Source organism: Panthera uncia, chromosome A2, assembly GCF_023721935.1.
Source record: "Panthera uncia isolate 11264 chromosome A2, Puncia_PCG_1.0, whole genome shotgun sequence".
NCBI classification, from domain to species: Eukaryota; Metazoa; Chordata; class Mammalia; order Carnivora; family Felidae; genus Panthera; species Panthera uncia.
Window position 1 is genome coordinate 130,619,793 of NC_064816.1, and position 19,471 is coordinate 130,639,263.

At 37.0% G+C, this 19,471-nt stretch overlaps 1 protein-coding gene across 1 annotated transcript in view; it reads left to right on the forward strand.

Moving 5' to 3' along the window:
- Positions 1-19,471, forward strand: part of CFTR (CF transmembrane conductance regulator) — a 182,189-nt gene that overhangs the window by 102,791 nt on the left and 59,927 nt on the right. Inside the window, exons 16-18 of the mRNA XM_049641727.1 lie at positions 9,528-9,565; positions 10,032-10,282; positions 14,404-14,483. Of these exons, the coding sequence (XP_049497684.1) occupies positions 9,528-9,565; positions 10,032-10,282; positions 14,404-14,483 (369 nt within the window). The remainder of the gene's footprint in view (positions 1-9,527; positions 9,566-10,031; positions 10,283-14,403; positions 14,484-19,471) is intronic.

The window sequence follows — 19,471 nt, forward strand, 5'->3', positions numbered from 1 at the left end:
GCACTGAGCCTGACATGGGGCTCGAACTCATGGACCACGATCGTGACCTGAGCTGAAGTTGGATGCTTAACCGACTGAGCCACCCAGGCGCCCCAATATATTTGTAATTTTAAATTACATAATTATATGTATAGATTCATATAATTCTTCTATTGCCATTTTACTCTTTCATACATAGCATATTTTATATATGCTCTTTATATATGCTAGGATTATCTCTCTTTCCATATATTGTATATATGCTCTTTATATATGAAGAGCTTTTAGTAGAGAGGTTCAAAACCTACAAAAAGAAGAATGGATTTATATACATTATATGGATTGAAATTAAACAGTGAAAATTATTCTGTACTCAGTTTTAAATTCATTTGACTCTAGATATTGCATTTTTGAATATGCAAGTGATGAATCACCGCCTTTAAATGACTTTGTCTTCACAGAATGAAATATGTATTAATGGCTTAGTAACCATATGAAACAATCCTTTCAGAGATCCAGATCGCCCTCTTGCTTACAGAATTTGTCTGTATTCAGCACCACTATCTTGGTCTCTTTGCCCACCCCTGCTGTCCTTCACAGCACCACATTAAAAAAACAAGGGAGGAAAGTGCAAACAGCACAGTAGGCTGCAAGTACAATCCCATGAGGACATAAGAACTTCTCAAAGCTGGATGGTGGATGAGGCTTCTCTCTAAATGAGGAACAGCCACGTAAATGCCAAAAGGGGCCTGGCAGAGAATGTCTATGGGCGAAGTGGCTTTGAGGCTGAATGGAAAGCATGTACCCTCCAGTTGTCTACTGGGGCCAACTGAAACCCGGCACCAGCAAAGGACTTACCAAGAGGGAATTTAAGATCAGTTTCGCTAAGTCTTTGTTTACTGAGATAAGATGGAAATCCAGGTTTTTTTCTGTAAAATTTTCCTATTTTTAAATGTGGGTAGTTGATTAAATAAAAACAAACTAATGAAACACTACATGGGCCCAACAAAACACACATGTGGATTGGATTCAGCCTGTGAATGACTACTTACTCTAGATATTTATTTCAGGGAGCACCACAGGCTGTGTCCCAATATACAAACTAAATCTAACATACAGGACCATACTGTCTTCAGGGAGGGAGTGACTCAGGTGAAGAGCCGTCTCTCCTGAGACAGTATAAATGTACATGTAGTTGAAACCCAATCTTACAGCTACATGTTTTTTCCTATTGTTGGGATATTTCTAACCTCAGTGAAGGGGTCTACATAAAATATCATCACTTCTCCCTGACCAGGTAAGATAGTGTTAAATATCTTAAAGTATATAACAAAAAGTTGTGCATACTATTTCATCGGTAAACCATCAGTTTCCATTTGATCTTTAAGTTATGGTGGTATCTCTTTTTTTGCCCCATCATTTAAATTAATAAACCAAATGGAAGCTTGATGTGAGTTGCAGTATAGTACAATACCAACTATGGCGTCACACTGACTTGGCCGTGACCTTGTGTTAACACTATGAAACGGAGCAAGGTAGTTAGCAACACTGAGCCTCAATTTCCTCATCTACAAAATGGCGACTGCAAAATGTGGCATGCCACATTTAATCTCAAACCAGCCTTTCATGACTGTTGATGATTTAAACCTCTGCATCTAAAGGTCACATTCTTAATTGTCCTCAGTTTATAGAGTTATATAGTACCAGCTTCCCAGGTCCTTTTTTGAGTTAAGAGACATCATGATTATAAAGCATTTAATGTAGGGCTTGGCATATAGTGACCAATGCTAGTTGCTGTTCTCATTAATATCCTTAATGTCATACCATTATTACTAAGCTCAAGATAGTCTGAGGTAAACAAGTCTATAACCAAGATATAATGAAAGTTCAATAATCCCTTTTATACTTTAAAATACTCCAAATATATATATAATATACTATATAATATACTTTATACTCCAAAAATATGGAGTTGGGTAATTTGACACTCTCACATAAGTGTATTATTTATTACAAGAGTAATAAAATTTGCTTTGAAATGTATTTTATATTTACCTCATTAATCTCTGCCAGTCATGCAAATGACCAACCTTAATGTGAATGAAACCTATTCCCGTGCCACATTTAATCTCAAACCAGCCTTTCATGACTGTTGATGATTTAAACCTCTGCATCTAAAGGTCACATTCTTAATTATCCTCAGTTTATAGAGTTACATGTTACATAAGAAAAAAATGGGCCTATCTGAATGTGGTGATGATTTATTTTAATTTATAGGACCTTTGTCCTATGCAGCTCCATGGAATTGAACTTATGTACCTTTCAAAATGGTGTATAATTAATTAACTAATTAGTGGTTGAGCTCTGAGCTGCTGCACATGTGTATATTATTACTAGCTCAATCACGAAGATAGTGGTCTTTTGTCTTCAAGCTAGAAACTAAATTGCAAGACGATATAAATTATTAGTGGAGCTCCCACAGTTATTGCAAAAAAACTCTTTTAAAATGGGAAAAACAATTGATAATGCCATTTTCTAGGCAAGAAATAATATAATGTGATGAGACTTTTTGGCCAGTGTCCTGGGACCATTGTCAATGAACTGGCTCTCAAAATTTTGAATAATAAAACCTTGGTGATAGTAGACAAATAGCAATTGTTTTAATTATGTGCACATTTATATAGCTACATAAGTCATTCACTAATGTTCAGAATTCTGTCAACTTCTTTGAATCCAAATTTACACTTTTTCTTCTAGACTAAGCTTCTTAACACCAGTGTGCCCTTTTCTCGTTAATATTGACGTATCTCATTAGTATGCATCATGGTACAGATGATAATCCAGGAAGATAGTTTAGTTCTTTTAGTTCATCATGACCAGAAAACCTGAAGAAAGGTTAAGATATTTCTTCCTTAATGACAGTGATTTATCCATTTTTAGTTTTCAGAGGCACGATACTTCAATTTAGGTTTTATGATTTCATCGGGTTGGTTCAATATGCTTCCCGTTTTTATTCAGAGTGCTAAACTGAAAAAGACTTGTTGACTTATTCAGTTCGTTACTATATATCATTAATATGTTATTTTGATAAGGGAGTCAGTCTACCTTTTTATTTTTATACCATTTTTTCTACTACAGAGCACTATTTTCTCTAAGTTCTTAGATAAGTTCAAGGATATTGGCTATAAAATTTCTATTATGTTGGTCTTTCTAGTGCTTCTGCTGAGCAGTGCATTTACTGAGTAGTTAGAGAAGAAATGCAAATAATAGAGTAGGAGACAGTTTCCTGCTTCTTACAACAACCAGAGGGGATTGTTGACTGGAGTATTTCAAGATCCTATGTTTAGTGTTTTCATTCTGTAATTTTGTAAAAAATATTTATTTTACTTTTGAGACAGAGAGTGCAAGCAGGGGGAGGGGCAGAGAGAGAGAGGGAGACAGAGAATCCCAAGCACAGAATCCCAAGCTGACTGTGCATAGCCAGATACGGGGCTCGAACTCACAAATCCTGACATTGAGACCTGAGTTGAAATCAAGAGTCGGACGCTTAACTAATTGAGTCACCCTGGTGCCCCTCATTCTGTAATTTTTAATAAATGTGTCAGAGTACTGCTGTATCCTATTTCTTTATGATTTATCTTCTCTTTGTTAAGAAAGAAGCCCTGACTGGATTTACATTCCTAGTGAAGTGGACATGTATTATACTTCCATAATACTTCTTTTTATTTATTTATTTATTTATTTATTTATTTATTTATTTTTTAATATATGAAATTTACTGTCAAATTGGTTTCCATACAACACCCAGTGCTCATCCCAAAAGGTGCCCTCCTCAGTACCCATCACCCACCCTCCCCTCCCTCCCACCCCCCATCAGCCCTCAGTTTGTTCTCAGTTTTCAAGAGTCTCTTATGCTTTAGCTCTCTTCCACTCTAACCTCTTTTTTTTCATCCCCTCCCCCATGGGTTTCTGTTAAGTTTCTCAGGATCCACATAAGAGTGAAAACATATGGTATCTGTCTTTCTCTGTATGGCTTATTTCACTTAGCATTACACTCTCTAGTTCCATCCATGTTGCTACAAAGGGCCATATTTCATTCTTTCTCATTGCCACGTAGTAGTCCATTGTGTATATAAACCACAATTTCTTTATCCACTCATCAGTTGATGCACATTTAGGCTCTTTCCTTAATTTGGCTATTATTGAAAGTGCTGCTATAAACATTGGGGTACAAGTGCCCCATGCATCAGTACTCCTGTATCCCTTGGGTAAATTCCTAGCAGTTATTGCTGGGTCATAGGGTAAGTCTATTTTTAATTTTTTGAGGAAACTCCACACTGTTTTCTAGAGTGGCTGCACCAGTCTGCATTCCCACCAACAGTGCAAGAGGGTTCCCGTTTCTCCACATCCTCGCCAGCATCTATAGTCTCCTGATTTGTTCATTTTGGCCACTCTGACTGGCGAGAGGTGATATCTGAGTGTGGTTTTGATTTGTATTTCCCTGATGAGGAGCGACGTTGAGCATCTTTTCATGTGCCTATTGGCCATCCAGATGTCTTCTTTAGAGAAGTGTCTATTCATGTTTTCTGCCCATTTCTTCACTGGGTTATTTGTTTTTCGGGTGTGGAGTTTGGTGAGCTCTTTATAGATTGTGGATACTAGCCCTTTGTCTGATATGTCATTTGCAAATATCTTTTCCCATTCCGTTGGTTGCCTTTTAGTCCTGTTGGTTGTTTCCTTTGCTGTGCAGAAGCTTTTTATCTTCATAAGGTCCCAGTAGTTCATTGTTGCTTTTAATTCCCTTGCCTTTGGGGATGTGTCAAGTAAGAACTTGCTATGACTGAGGTCAGAGACGTCTTCTCCTGCTTTCTCCTCTAGGGTTTTGATGCTTTCCTGTCTCACATTCAGGTCCTTTATCCATTTTGAGTTTATTTTTGTGAATGGTGTGAGAAAGTGGTCTAGTTTCAATCTTCTGCATGTTGCTGTCCAGTTCTCCCAGCACCATTTGTTAAACACACTGTCTTTTTTCCATTGGATATTCTTTCCTGCTTTGTCAAAGATTAGTTGGCCATACATTTGTGGGTCTAGTTCTGGGGTTTCTATTCTCTTCCATTGGTCTATGTGTCTGTTTTTGTGCCAATACCATGCTGTCTTGATGATGACAGCTTTGTAGTAGAGGCTAAAGTCTGGGATTGTGATGCCTCCTGCTTTGGTCTTCTTCTTCAAAATTACTTTGGCTATTCAGGGCCTTTTGTGGTTCCATATGAATTTTAGGATTGCTTGTTCTAGCTTCGAGAAGAATGCTGGTGCAATTTTGATTGGGATTGCATTGAATGTGTAGATAGCTTTGGGTAGTTTTGACATTGTGACAATATTTATTCTTCCAATCCATGAGCACGGAATGGTTTTCCATTTCTTTATATCTTCTTCAATTTCCTGCATAAGCTTTCTATAGTTTTCAGCATACAGATCTTTTACATCTTTGGTTAGATTTATTCCTAGGTATTTTATGCTTTTTGGTGCAATCGTGAATGGGATCAGTTTCTTTATTTGTCTTTCTGTTGCTTCATTATTAGTGTATAAGAATGCAACTGATTTCTGTACATTGATTTTGTATCCTACAACTTTACTAAATTCATGTATCAGTTATAGCAGACTTCTGGTGGAGTCGATCGGATTTTCCAGGTATAATATCATGTCATCTGCAAAAAGTGAAGGCTTAACTTCATCTTTGCCAATTTTGATGCCTTTGATTTCCGTTTGGTGTCTGATTGCTGATGCTAGAACTTCCAAAACTATGTTAAACAACAGCGGTGAGAGTGGGCATCCTTATCGTGTTCCTGATCTCAGGGAAAAGCTCTCAGTTTTTCCCCATTGAGGATGATGTTAGCTGTGGGCTTTTCATAAATGGCTTTTATGATCTTTAAGTATGTTCCTTCTATCCCGACTTTCTCGAGGGTTTTTATTAAGAAAGTTGCTGAATTTTGTCAAATGCCTTTTCTGCATCGATTGACAGGATCATATGGTTCTTATCTTTTCTTTTATTAATGTGATGTATCACATTGATTGATTTGCGAATGTTGAACCAGCCCTGCATCCCAGGAATGAATCCCACTTGATCATGGTGAATAATTCTTTTTATATGCTGTTGAATTCGATTTGCTAGTATCTTATTGAGAATTTTTGCATCCATATTCATCAGGGATATTGGCTTGTACTTCTCTTTTTATACTGGGTCTCTGTCTGGTTTAGGAATCAAAGTCATACTGGCTTCATAAAGTGAGTCTGGAAGTTTTCCTTCCCTTTCTCTTTTTTGGAATAGCTTGAGAAGGATAGGTATTATCTCTGCTTTAAACGTCTGGTAGAATTCCCCTGGGAAGCCCTCTGGTCCTGGACTCTTATTTGTTGGGAGATTTTTGATGACTGATTCAATTTCTTCACTGGTTATGGGTCTGTTCAAGCTTTCTATTTCCTCCTGATTGAGTTTTGGAAGCATGTAGGTGTTTAGGAATTTGTTCATTTCTTCCAGGTTGTCCAGTTTGTTGGCATATAATTTTTCATAGTATTCCCTGATAATTGTTTGTATCTCTGAGGGATTGGTTGTAATCATTCCATTTTCATTCATGATTTTATCTATTTGGGTCATCTCCCTTTTCTTTTTGAGAAGTATGGCTAGAGGTTTATCAATTTTGTTTATTTTTTCAAAAAACCAACTCTTGGTTTTGTTGATCTGCTCTACAGTTTTTTTAGATTCTATATTGTTTATTTCTGCTCTGATCTTTATTATTTGTCTTCTTCTGCTGGATTTAGGCTGTCTTTGCTGTTCTGCTTCTATTTCCTTTGGGTGTGCTGTTAGATTTTGTATTTGGGATTTTTCTTGTTTCTTGAGATAGGCCTGGATTGCAATGTATTTTCCTCTCAGGACTGCCTTCGCTGCGTCCCAAAGCATTTGGATTGTTGTATTTTCATTTTCGTTTGTTTCCATATATTTTTAAATTTCTTTTCTAATAGCCTGGTTGACCCATTCATTCTTTAGTAGGGTGTTCTTTAACCTCCATGCTTTTGGAGGTTTTCCAGACTTTTTCCTGTGGTTGATTTCAAGCTTCATAGCATTGTGGTCTGAAAGTATGCATGGTATGATCTCAATTCTTGTATACTTATGAAGGGCTGTTTTGTGACCCAGTATGTGATCTATCATGGAGAATGTTCCATGTGCACTCGGGAAGAAAGTATATTCTGTTGCTTTGGGATGCAGAGTTCTAAATATATCTGTCAAGTCCATCTGATCCAATGTATCATTCAGGGCCCTTGTTTCTTTATTGACCGTGTGTCTAGATGATCTACCCATTTCTGTAAGTGGAGTGTTAAAGTCCCCTGCTATTACCACATTCTTATCAATAAGGTTGCTTATGTTTGTGAGTAATTGTTTTATATATTTGGGGGCTCCTGTATTCGGCGCATAGACATTTATAATTGTTAGCTCTTCCTGATGGATAGACCCTGTGATTATTATATAATGCCCTTCGTCATCTCTTGTTACAGCCTTTAATTTAAAGTCTAGTTTGTCTGATATAAGTATGGCTACTCCAGCTTTCTTTTGACTTCCAGTGGCATGATAAATAGTTCTCCATCTCCTCACTCTCAATCTGAAGGTGTTCTCAGGTCTGAAATGAGTCTCTCGTAGACAGCAAATAGATGGGTCTTGTTTTTTACCCATTCTGATACCCTATGTCTTTTGGTTGGCGCGTTTAGTCCATTTACATTCAGTGTTATTATAGAAAGATATGGGTTTAGAGTCATTGTGATGTCTGTAGGTTTCATGCTTGTAGCGATGTCTCTGGTACTTTGTCTCACAGGATCCCCCTTAGGATCTCTTGTAGGGCTGGTTTAGTGGTGACGAATTCCTTCAGTTTTTGTTTGGGAAGACCTTTATCTCTCCTTCTATTCTAAATGACAGACTTGCTGCATAAAGGATTCTCAGCTTCATATTTTTTCTGTTTATCACATTGAAGATCTCCTGCCATTCCTTTCTGGCCTGCCAAGTTTCAGTAGAGAGATCGGTCACGAGTCTTATAGGTCTCCCTTTATATGTTAGAGCACGTTTATCTCTAGCTGCTTTCAGAATTTTCTCTTTATCCTTGTATTTTGCGAGTTTCACTATGATATGTCGTGCAGAAGATCGATTCAAGTTATCTCTGAAGGGAGTTCTCTGTGCCTCTTATATTCAATGCCTTTTTTCTTCCCCAGATCCGGGAAGTTCTCAGCTATGATTTCTTCAAGTACACCTTCAGCACCTTTCCCTCTCTCTTCCTCCTCTGGAATACCAATTATGCCTATATTATTTCTCTTTAGTGCATCACTTAGTTCTCTAATTTTCCCCTCATACTCCTGGATTTTTTTATCTCTCTTTTTCTCAGCTTCTTCTTTTTCCATAATTTTATCTTCTAGTTCACCTAGTCTCTCCTCTGCCTCTTCAATCTGAGCCGTAGTTGTCTCCATTTTATTTTGCAACTCGTTGATAGCATTTTTTAGCTCTCCTGGCTGTTCCTTAGTCCCTTGATCTCTGTAGCAAGAGATTCTCTGCTGTCCTTTATACTGTTTTCAAGCCCAGTGATTAATTTTATGACTATTATTCTAAATTCACTTTCTGTTATATTGTTTAAATCATTTTTGATCAGTTTGTTAGCTGTTGTTATTTCCTGGACTTTTTTCTGATGGGGATTTTTCCGTTTTGTCATTTTGGATAGTCCCTGGAGTGTTGCGGGACTGGGGGGCACTTCCCCTGTGCTGTCTTGAATAACTTGCATTGGTGGGCGGGGCCGCAGTCAGACCTGATGTCTGCCCCCAGCCCACCGCTGGGGCCACAGTCAGACTGGTGTGTGCCTTCTTTTCCCCTCTCCTAGGGGCAGGATTCACTGTGGGGTAGCATGGCCCGTCTGGGCTACTTGCACACTGCCAGGCTTGTGGTGCTGGGGATCTGGCGTATTAGCTGGGGTGGATTGTCAAGGTGCACAGGGGCGGGAGGGGCAGGCTCAGCTCGCTTTTCCTTCGGAGATCCGCTTCGGGAGGGGCCCTTCTTCCGTGGGCCTCTCGTCTGCGTTTGGCTCCAGAGACTCCATTCTGCTAATCTTCTGGCGGTTTTCTGGGTTATTTAGGCAGGTGTAGGTGGAATCTAAGTGATCAGCAGGAGGCGGTGAGCTCAGCGTCCTCCTACTCCGCCATCTTCCCAGGATCCTTAGAACAAAGTTTATTATTTAAAAGATTAAATTTTGCTCTCCTGTGAGATTCAATGAATAGTTTCTGTTGAATGAGAGAGAGAGAAATGGCAAAGTATTTAATGCAGTGAAATTTGAATTCCACTAACTTAACATGTTCTCACCACAAAGGATGATTTTTAGGACAATTATTATAGCTGCTGGACCAGGAAAGCAAAGGAAAGGAAAAAGAAATTGTGTATTTTGCTGTTTGTCGTGGTGGAATTAGAGCTGGGTCTGGGATGAATAGGTAGAGATGTCGGGAAAAATTAAGTGTGTATTGTTTTATTCCAGGTGGCTGTTTCTTTGGTTGTGTTGTGGCTGCTTAGACAGTGAGTATTCCATGTTCTATTGCAGATTATATTTTGTTTCTATTGATTATTTGGATCTTATTAAAGAATATTGAATAATGAATAAAAGTTCATTTCCCCATAGTATTATAGAAATGGAAAATTAAGTTCTCTTGTTTAAAATTGTGAGCATGTGCTGTTTCTGCAGCTGTTTGTCAGTTCCTAAAGGATTTAGTTGTGTTTAGTTTCCATAAAATGCAATAAAAATATTGAAAACAGCATTTTACATTTGGTATTTTTCTGACTGTGTAATAACAATCCTATCTCTTTCAATGGTGAAAAAACTGACTACTTTGCTGCAGTAGTGAGTCCATGAGATTAAAGGCATAATTTAACGCTAATGAAATATGCTGTGTTTCTTCAGACTCAAGTTCAGTTTTGTTTACATGTATTGGAAATCCAGAGGGAAAGTTTGGTTGCCAAATAACAATTTCTTTTTGCTTTGCAGAATGCCTTCTCAAGACAAAGGGAATAGTACTAAGAGTATAAATAGCAGTTATGCAGTGATCTTCACCAATACCAGCACATATTATGTCTTTTATATTTATGTGGGAGTAGCTGACACTTTGCTTGCTCTGGGATTCTTCAGAGGTTTACCACTGGTGCATACTCTAATCACAGTGTCGAAAATTTTACACCACAAAATGTTACATTCTGTTCTTCAAGCACCTGTGTCAACCCTCAACACGTTGAAAGCAGGTATTTGACTAGGTATACAAAATGAAACTGCTGATCCACAAGCAAAAGGTCCTACAGTTTCCCTGGTTTTTTTTTTTAGTGGTAGCGTTGGCTTTTGATGGAAGCATCTGCCCTTTGTTGAACTTCCTTATGACCCGCATGCACATTTCCTAGAAATTGTAGGCTACCAGACATTATTGCTCCATGTTTCTGTCTTAGCTGATTAGAGTAGCTTAGTTTGTTAGACCGTGATGCTGCTGAGAGTGTAGCAACAGAAACAGGCCTTTCTGGGTTCATTGTCCTTTTCTATTCAGATATTTGCTCTAGCCCTTTTTCAGGTATCTCGTTGCCAATGTATAGTATTGTTTAAAAGAGAAGCAGATTTGAAGTGACCAAGGAAAATAGAAAATTCTTTTACTGATGAAGTTTCTTGATGGGGACAGAATAATCTAGTTTCATGTAACTATTCAAAGATGATCAAATAAATTTTTTCCAACGTTTTGGGTTGTTTTTGTTTGTTTTGGTTTTGGTGGTGGGTGGGAGAGGAATAAATCCCAAATGTATTTGTAAAGTATTTTTGCGCAATTATAGAGGTTGGTAAAAGAGCACAGCTTTCAGTTATAAGATGAATAAGGTCTGAGGAACTAGGGTGTATAACATGGTGACTGTAATTGAAAACACTGTATTATATAATTGAAATTTGCTAAGAGTAAAACTTAAATGTTCTCATCAAAAGAAAAAGGTAAATATGAAAGGTTATGGAGAACTTGCTTTGTGTGGCACTAAGCCAGAGGTTGCCATGAAAAGATGCAAAAGGTACAGTTTTTGACTTGGAAAAACTCACAGACAAGGGAGAGGAGGTAGACACAGAAATATTTAATTATAAAGCAAATAATAAGTTCCAAGATTGAGATTTTTAGAGTGATTTCTATCTAAAGATCTCAAGATAATAAATATATATCATTTTTATCTGGGTAACAAAATGTCAGTGTCAGTATTCAGAAAGATCTTCTTTCTATTTATTTTGAAGTCTTTGTGTGTCACTAAAGCCTTGACTCATTTGAGTATATTCATTGTTATCCTGTTTTAGAGCTAAGAAATTTTTGAGGTAAAAGAGAATGTCAAATTACCTTGATTCAATAATTTCACCTTTTTATAGAAAAACTGAAACCCAGAGAAGTTAGGAAATTTGCCCCAGTTTCCAGCAGTCAGAATTGGATGGTGAGATGTAATGGAGCATTGGCTCCAAGCCATAGGCATTGGCTTGGCCCCATACGAGTGATAAACATAGGCTTGTTGCTCTTCTGAGCCTTGCCTCCACAATGTGAAATGGAGAAAAGAATAATTATCTGAGAGGATCATTATGAGAATTAAACAAGGCAACCTACTTGTCTTTATAGAGCCAATGTGAAATAAATGTTAGGTCTCTAATGTTGTTCCTTTCTATGGGGCCTTGTTCCCATAGGGGGTGCACTTTCCTTTTCACGTCTTTACTTTCCAGGGCTCCTCACTCCTTTATACACTGCTCACAGTTGGTTTTGAACCTTCTCTATTTCATATTTAAATTATCACCATTAATTTCATTTTGTTTTTTTTTTAATGCCTTTTTTAAAAATGTTTATTTTTGAGAGAGAGAGAGAGAGAGAGAGACAGAGCATGAGCAGGGGAGGGAGCAGACAGAGAGGGAGACACAGAATCCAAAGCAGGCGCCAGGCTCTGAGCTGTCAGCATAGAGCCCTAGGCAGGGCTGGAACTCACAAACCATGAGATCATGACCTGAGCTGAAGTCAGTGCTTAACCGACTGAGCCACCCTGGCACCCCTCATTTTCTTTTTTTTTTAAGATTTGGTTAGTTTTAAGAAATCTCTGCACCCAATGTGGGGCTCGAACCCACAACCTGGAGATCAAGAGTTGCACACTCCACGAACTTGAGTCAGCCAGGGCCCCCTCATTTATTTCATTTTCTTTTTTTCTTTTCTTTTTTTACTTCCAAGTTTTTATGTGAATTCCAGTTAGTTAACATACAGTGTCATATTAGTTTTAGGTGTAGAATTTAGTGATTCATCACTTACATATAACACCCATTGCTCATCTTAGGAAGAACGCTCCTTAAAGCCCATCACCCATTTAATCCATCCCACCCCTGACCTCCCCTCTCATATCATCAGTTTGTTCCCTATAGTTAAGAGTCTATTTCTTGGTTTGTCTCTCTTTTCTCCCCCCGTGTTAGTTTGTTTTGCCTTTTAAATTCTACATATGAGTGAAGTCACATGGTATTTCATTTCGTTTTCTAATTTGTCGTATTTACCAAGACAGGAGAACAGGATGCATAAGAAGTAACAAAATGATCTTACAACATCTAGATGTTCTTTTTCCACCTCTGCCCCCCCCCCCAATTTCTCTATGCAAGGATTATGCTTTCTTTTAAAAACCATTACTATAACTGACTTATGATTCACTTGTTCTCATTATTTTGCCTAAATATTCTCTGCTATACTGGGCAGCAACCGATGCTTCTATGCCTTGTATGTGCACTTGAGTTTCTCCCACATGTGCCCTCTCCAATTGTACATTGACCTTGATTTTGACTCCTTACCCAATTTTTCTATGTCACTATTTAAACAACCTTAAGACACATGGACACGTAGTAGGTGCTCAGTAGACTATGTTGAATAGATGAAAATGTGAATTGATAACTTTGATGGAACACTACCATTTGAAATACAGTAAGCACCAGAATGATATTCTTTTCACCAAAGTGAACTTTCATTTTCTAAACAGTATAAATCCATAGACTTTTTTTTTCAATTCTTTATTTATGGAAAGATATACAAATATGTTTAATTAAATATGCTAAAGAACATATTATTGTTAAAGGCTAGTGATAGTGCCTTAAATCAATAAATATTCATTGAATAATTCCTACATATAAGACTTTTTGCTGAGGGCTGTGAGGGATACAAACTAAGTGTGCCATGGTCCCATTGACCTCTAACAATTTACAATCGAGAAATAGAGGTAAGACATGAACAAGTGACTGTGATACAAGATGTGGATATAGTCATTACAACAGAGTTCCTGACAAAATATATTAAAGGTATTAGGTATGTCCAGAGGAGAAAGAGATTTGCTTGAACTGGTGCAAACATTGATGCCTCCTTGTCGGCGAGACATTTGAATTAGGCCAGGAAGGAGACATAGATTTTGATGAGTAGAGATGAGGGGAAAGGTTTTCAGGCAAAGGGAACTATATGGAAAAGGCAGGGAGCTAGGAAAGTGTAGAGCATAAAGAATAGACCAATTTAATGGATAAACAGAATGTTTGTGTAGGGGAAGCCTATATTTGGTAGGTGGTTTAAGGCCAGATTATGGAAGGCATTAAATATTAAACTAAGAGTTTTAGACTCTATCTTACAGTTAATGGTGGGGGCAGGGGGGCTGAATGATAATATTCAATATCACTTTGTACAGTATTATGTTTTATCAAATTATGTCTTTAACTCCCGCTAGAAAATGAATTCCTTAAAGGCAAGGAGCTCATCTTATTCACCTCTGTTATCTCAGTGCCTAGCATTATGCCTGACATAGAGTAAACACTCCATACATAACTTATTTTCATTGAAGGAAAACATTATCAGACTTACAAACATGAGTCTGGAATTCAGAAGACAGGCTGAAGCTTAGATTGCCAGTGAAGAGGGTAGAAAGAGCAAGCATGGCAAAGGAGGTCCACATAACGGGCAGGCAGAAATTAACAGTAGCTGTGGGTTCTAAAGAGGTGTGTCAGGAAGGTATACCAGTCAGAGGAGAGGGAGAGCCGTGCATTATGGAATACAGATGGAATACGATAACAAATCCAATAAATTATCATTAAATTCAAGCATGCAAGTGTAAGATAGTAGTAGAATGAATCTTACAGGAAGCTACATTTTATAAAGGTTTAAAAGTAGGAGACAATCACTTGAATACAGTTACTTAGAATCTTTGTACAACACTAAAATTTTCTAAGACCTTATTTATCTTATTACATGCTAATTCTTATTTGACTTTTGAATGCTTCTGCTATGATCCCAACTTATCAAATATTTTTGTCCTTTTGAGATTACTGTTTTTTGAGGAATCTATCTTCTTTTATATTACAGGTGGGATTCTTAATAGATTCTCCAAAGATATAGCAATTTTGGATGATCTTCTGCCTCTTACCATATTTGACTTCATCCAGGTTTGTAAAAATAATTAGTATCTTTACGTTTGCTGTACTTTCAAAAATGATTAGAAAAAGAGGTAAGTTTTGTTTTCATTTGATTGAGAGTTGAAGTCCTGTCTATTATATAAATTTTGTTAATATCCAAAGTCTTCAAAATAGGCATAAATTTAGTAAATTCAGTGATAAGTCAGAACTGTTTATTTGACCTAAACCTAAGGCAATTCCACATTTAGATGTAATAGCTATCTACTTGGGAATGGTTTGAAAGGTATAATAGAGCATCTGTCCCCAAATCACTGTCCACAGTATGACATTTCTGACATTGGCATTACTGTTTGATGTAAATCACCTACCTCCAAAGGGCCCATGTGAAAAATGAAGATCTATTCCTTGATGGGCTACAGTTTCAACCAATCTTATCCAGGAACACGTTGGCCCAGATTAGCTAGCCAGCAACCTCACAGTAAGAACAGTAATACAGGGACAGATACACTTTCAAGCAGGGGCGAGGGGAAAGAAAAATCCAGGACAAGTGAGGACTATTCCTGGGTGACAGATCTGAAGAGGCCACCAGAGCAGGTAGCCTGGCTCTGAACATGTGTCCTGGTGGTGGGGTGATTGACTGGAGGTGAGAATGCGAAGAAAGGAGGAGAGGGAGATAAAGGTGACCTAGACCTAGGGGATGCACATTAGGATTCCGTAAGTGGCAGGATTTAAGGAGAATTGTGAGTTAATGACTTTGGCTATTGGACCAGGTTTGAAAACAGCTTCCTGTACTGCACTCTTAACCAACTATGTCATAAACATAACTTAAAAAAAAAAAAAAAAAAAAAAAACCCAAAAAAAAACCCAGCTTCCTGTCTGGCTTAGGTCAAGCAAATGCCAGTCTCAGTGATCTCCTTGGAGAGACAACTGGAACATTGCAGCCCATCTTAGGATGAGTCATTCTCTCCCTACACCCCTTTCACCCTCTTCCCCCAGTAATAACACTTTATTTGAAAGGGCCTATAAAACGAAAAAAGGGCTACCACACGTGTGTATACACAACTGACATTGGCAGGTACAGAAAAACCAGGTTGTCAGTTTGCCTCATCTGAAATGATTGGCACAATTAAATACATTAACTGTTCCATGTGAACTTTAGCATATTGGATTTCCTGCAGTTACTTTGTTTGGGGAAATAACTCATCAGCAGCTGCTGGAATTCTTTAATCAGTGCTTTGGGTTCATGCATTTGAAGGAGCATTTCCCGTGTCTTTCTTTAAATGCTGTATATTTGTTGTAAGTGTGCAAATGACTGGCCCCAAATATGGTATTGTTAAATTAGGTACAAACTGGACCTGGGCATTTTGACATGATTGCAACATTCACAAATATTGGCCCTTGATAAATTTTTTTAGTTTTGTAGTTTATTATTTTCTGAATCAGTATGAAGCTCACTTCAGAAATCCTCTGGGAAAAATGGTTTTTAAATACCTATTTTATAAATTAACACTTTTTAAACACATGTGATGACTCTCAAATCCTTTCTGTTATGGCAGTGTGAATAGTTTCCACTCAGTTTCCAATGTGGAAGTTACTTAGTTGTGGTTTCACAAGTACTTAGGCAAGACTCTTTTATTTATTTAATTTTCCTATTTTATTTATAAGAGGGCTTCACATTAAGGAAGCATAACATATGATTGTCAAATACAGTAAAAATCTGATTAGTTTTGATTTTATTAAAAACTCAAGGGTGCCTGGGTGGCTCAGTTGGTAAGTGTCTTACTCTTCATTTTGGCTCAGGTCATGATATCACAGTGGTGATCATGTCCCACGTGGGGCTCTGCACTGGGCGTGGAATCTTCTCTCTCTCTCTCTCTCTGCCCCACTCACACTTGCTCTCTCTCTCAAAAAAAATTTTTTTTAATCATTCATTCACCACAGTTTTATTATAAAAAAAATCCTCTATATTGTGAGGTTCTTTGTTATACGTAATTATATTCACATTAAATAAATTTATTCAAGTCACAACATTATAGGAACAGATTTTTGCACAGGATAAAGCATTGCCTGTACATTTCCTTTAAACAATTTAATTTCTATTTACTCTATTTCCTAACATTTAATAACATTCTGGAAAATTTGCCTTCTGGATTGGAACATTGTATAATGAAAATGGAAGATCTGGATTCTGTTTCTAACCTGTAACATGAGGTAGAGAAATCTGATGATGGTCACTTTTAGTACTCAAATTCTGTGCTTCAGATTGGCATACTGGAAATGGACGTTACATGACAAATTTGCTCAGGCCATTCCTTAGGCACTGAGATCAGATTAACTTAGAACAAATAATTTAGAGTTAATAATTTAGAACTGTGTGTAAAACTAAAGGCACTGGTTTAATATATTTGATTTTCTCATTACACATAGAAACCTTAAATTCCTTCCTAGTTTTGAATTTACAAAGGAGGAGAAACAAGTCAAACGAGGTAGAGAAAGACTGTGTCTTCACATCCTACTTATCTCCATGTTTAGGTGAATGACTTATTTTTTCATTAAACAGAAGCCTATATATTTTAAGATACCAAATTCTTCTCTTTTAAGCTTCAAAACCCTTAGATATGTTTCTTTTTCTCTTATCTCAATATGCGATTACACACTGAGTCCTCCTACTTTGATTTCTTCTGTGTCTTTCACATCTTTTTCTTTCCGTTCATTCATTTTATTAATCCCATGTGTCCCTTACTAAAAAATCCATTTATGAATTAAATTCCAAATCTAGTATTCATTTCATAGTTTTAAATAGGTATTTGTTTATTTACTTACTTACTGGTTTACTAATTTACTGCTGATTTCAGAGTTATCCTTCATTCTTACTCATCTGCTCTGGTTTCACAGGCAGTGCTATGTACTCTTCAGTGTCGGGAATGGTTTTGAGCTCCTTATGGTGGGGTGAAAATGTGCTGGGCACTTCCTAGGACCATGAATGGATGATGCCTTACAGTCTTTATAGTCTATTGAATTTTTTCTTTCCTGAGGAAGTTTAGGATCTGTGTAAGGATGGTTGGAAATTAGAAATCTGTGCTCCTATTTTCATCTTGTCTTGAATTCTGTCTATTGATTTTGTTGTCCCTCTCACTAATGCACCTGCTCTGAAATGATTCATTGACTATCTACTGTGAATTAAAAACTAGGACACAATTTAAGGCTTCTTTGTGTAATGAGAATATCAGCTGTATTATACCAGTGCCTTTAGTTTTGGACATGCTAAAGTATTAGCTCCTGACCTTAGTACCTAAGAATGGCCTCTTTATGGAGGAAATAGAATTATTTTTCTCGATGCTTAGACTTCTTTTTCACTTATTTCTCAGTTTGGTCTATATTCTGGATGATTATAATTGCTGGAAATTTATCTTGTGAATGTTTCATAATTTACAGTTGTACCCACCTTTTCCATTATTCTCTAACCCAGCGTGATATCTTGGTTGGTTTGACTTCCCAGTTCTACATATTCTATTGTAACAGTTGCATTTCATTCCTAAGAATCTCTACCATAACAGCAATCATGAAAACAAAATGATCACTTTCTACAACTAATATTATAATCCAACACCACCTAGTTGGAATTATATGGTAAAAACAGCACAGGTCAAATGAACACAGTGCTGTTTACAGCTGCCAACAGCAAATTAGAAGACCCCGATCCTCATGGAGTAGCTGAATGTTTCCATGCCACCAATGCAACAACACTTCCCTTTCAGACATACTGATATTTAATATGATGGTCCATTTTAATTAAACCATATTCCCCAGTTAATCACACTTGGAACACTTGATCCCCCTCTCCCAATATCCTATTTCTGGAAAATACATGTCTTTTGTAAAAACTGTAGTTTGCCATTGATGGAGTCTTGTCAGGTAGTAACTAGGGCATGTGGGGCTTTCTCATTGTACTGGCGGCACTGGTAATAGGGCAAGAATGGATAAGAAAGACTCTCCTTAGATTCCTGAGTCATACGTAATTGGTCTAGTGCCTGGCACAGTAAAGATCTATCTAAGTATTTGTTGATGAGTGAGAGGCCGGTATGGCAGAATTGCTGATAGAGACATAGAGGCATTTTCCCTAGAAAGGCATCATTGAGATATCATCTGAAGTTTTATTTGAAAATAGCAACTTGTTCAAAGATTTATGCAGCTTTTATCTACACTCCAGTCCCCACTACCATCTACCAAAATGTTGTGCATTTCACGATATCAGCTAGAAAAATGCATGTGTCACCCATGGAAGTTGCTAGAGAACTGGCTCACTGATTATCATATGGATTTTACAATAAGTTTATTTTTTAACCCTGGTTGTAACATTATTTATACTTTATTCAGATGGGTCATTGTGGAGCAAATGTTAGCATACTTTTTTTCCTTCATAAAATGTTTAGATTTAGTACCATGTGGAAATATAGAATATAAGCCTATAACTTGCTTCCAAAGACTGCCAATATGGTTAGCTTGTTTCTGACACTGCTAACAGGGCTCCAGTTTCTTTTGGTTAGTGTGAAGAAATACCTCTGATCTTGGGCTTGACTGAAATACAAAGTTTATTTCAACTACATATGAGATGGGAAAAAATGTCTGCTTTAAAATCAAATCAGCCATATCCCAAAAATCTTTACTTGAGCCTTTATAGGTCATCTCCAATTATTTTAAGGAATGAGAATAGGAAAGTTGGGAAGGGGAGTAAAATGTATTAAATATAATTTTTAAAAATCTTAAACATGAGCCAACTACGTTTAGAAAAAATTAAATAGCTTGTCTAAATGACCAAACTTTCACTTAAACCAAATCTTTGTGACCCACAAGGTTCCAAGATGAATGCCCAAGTTTCAGAAATTGTCTAAACAAAATAAATCCTAAAATTTTACATTTATACCAAAATTATTTCAGAATAAAAAAATTATTTTAAAAGAAGTCCACACCAGAAAAAAAAATTCATATTCATCTAAAATTTTTTTAACATAGAGCAT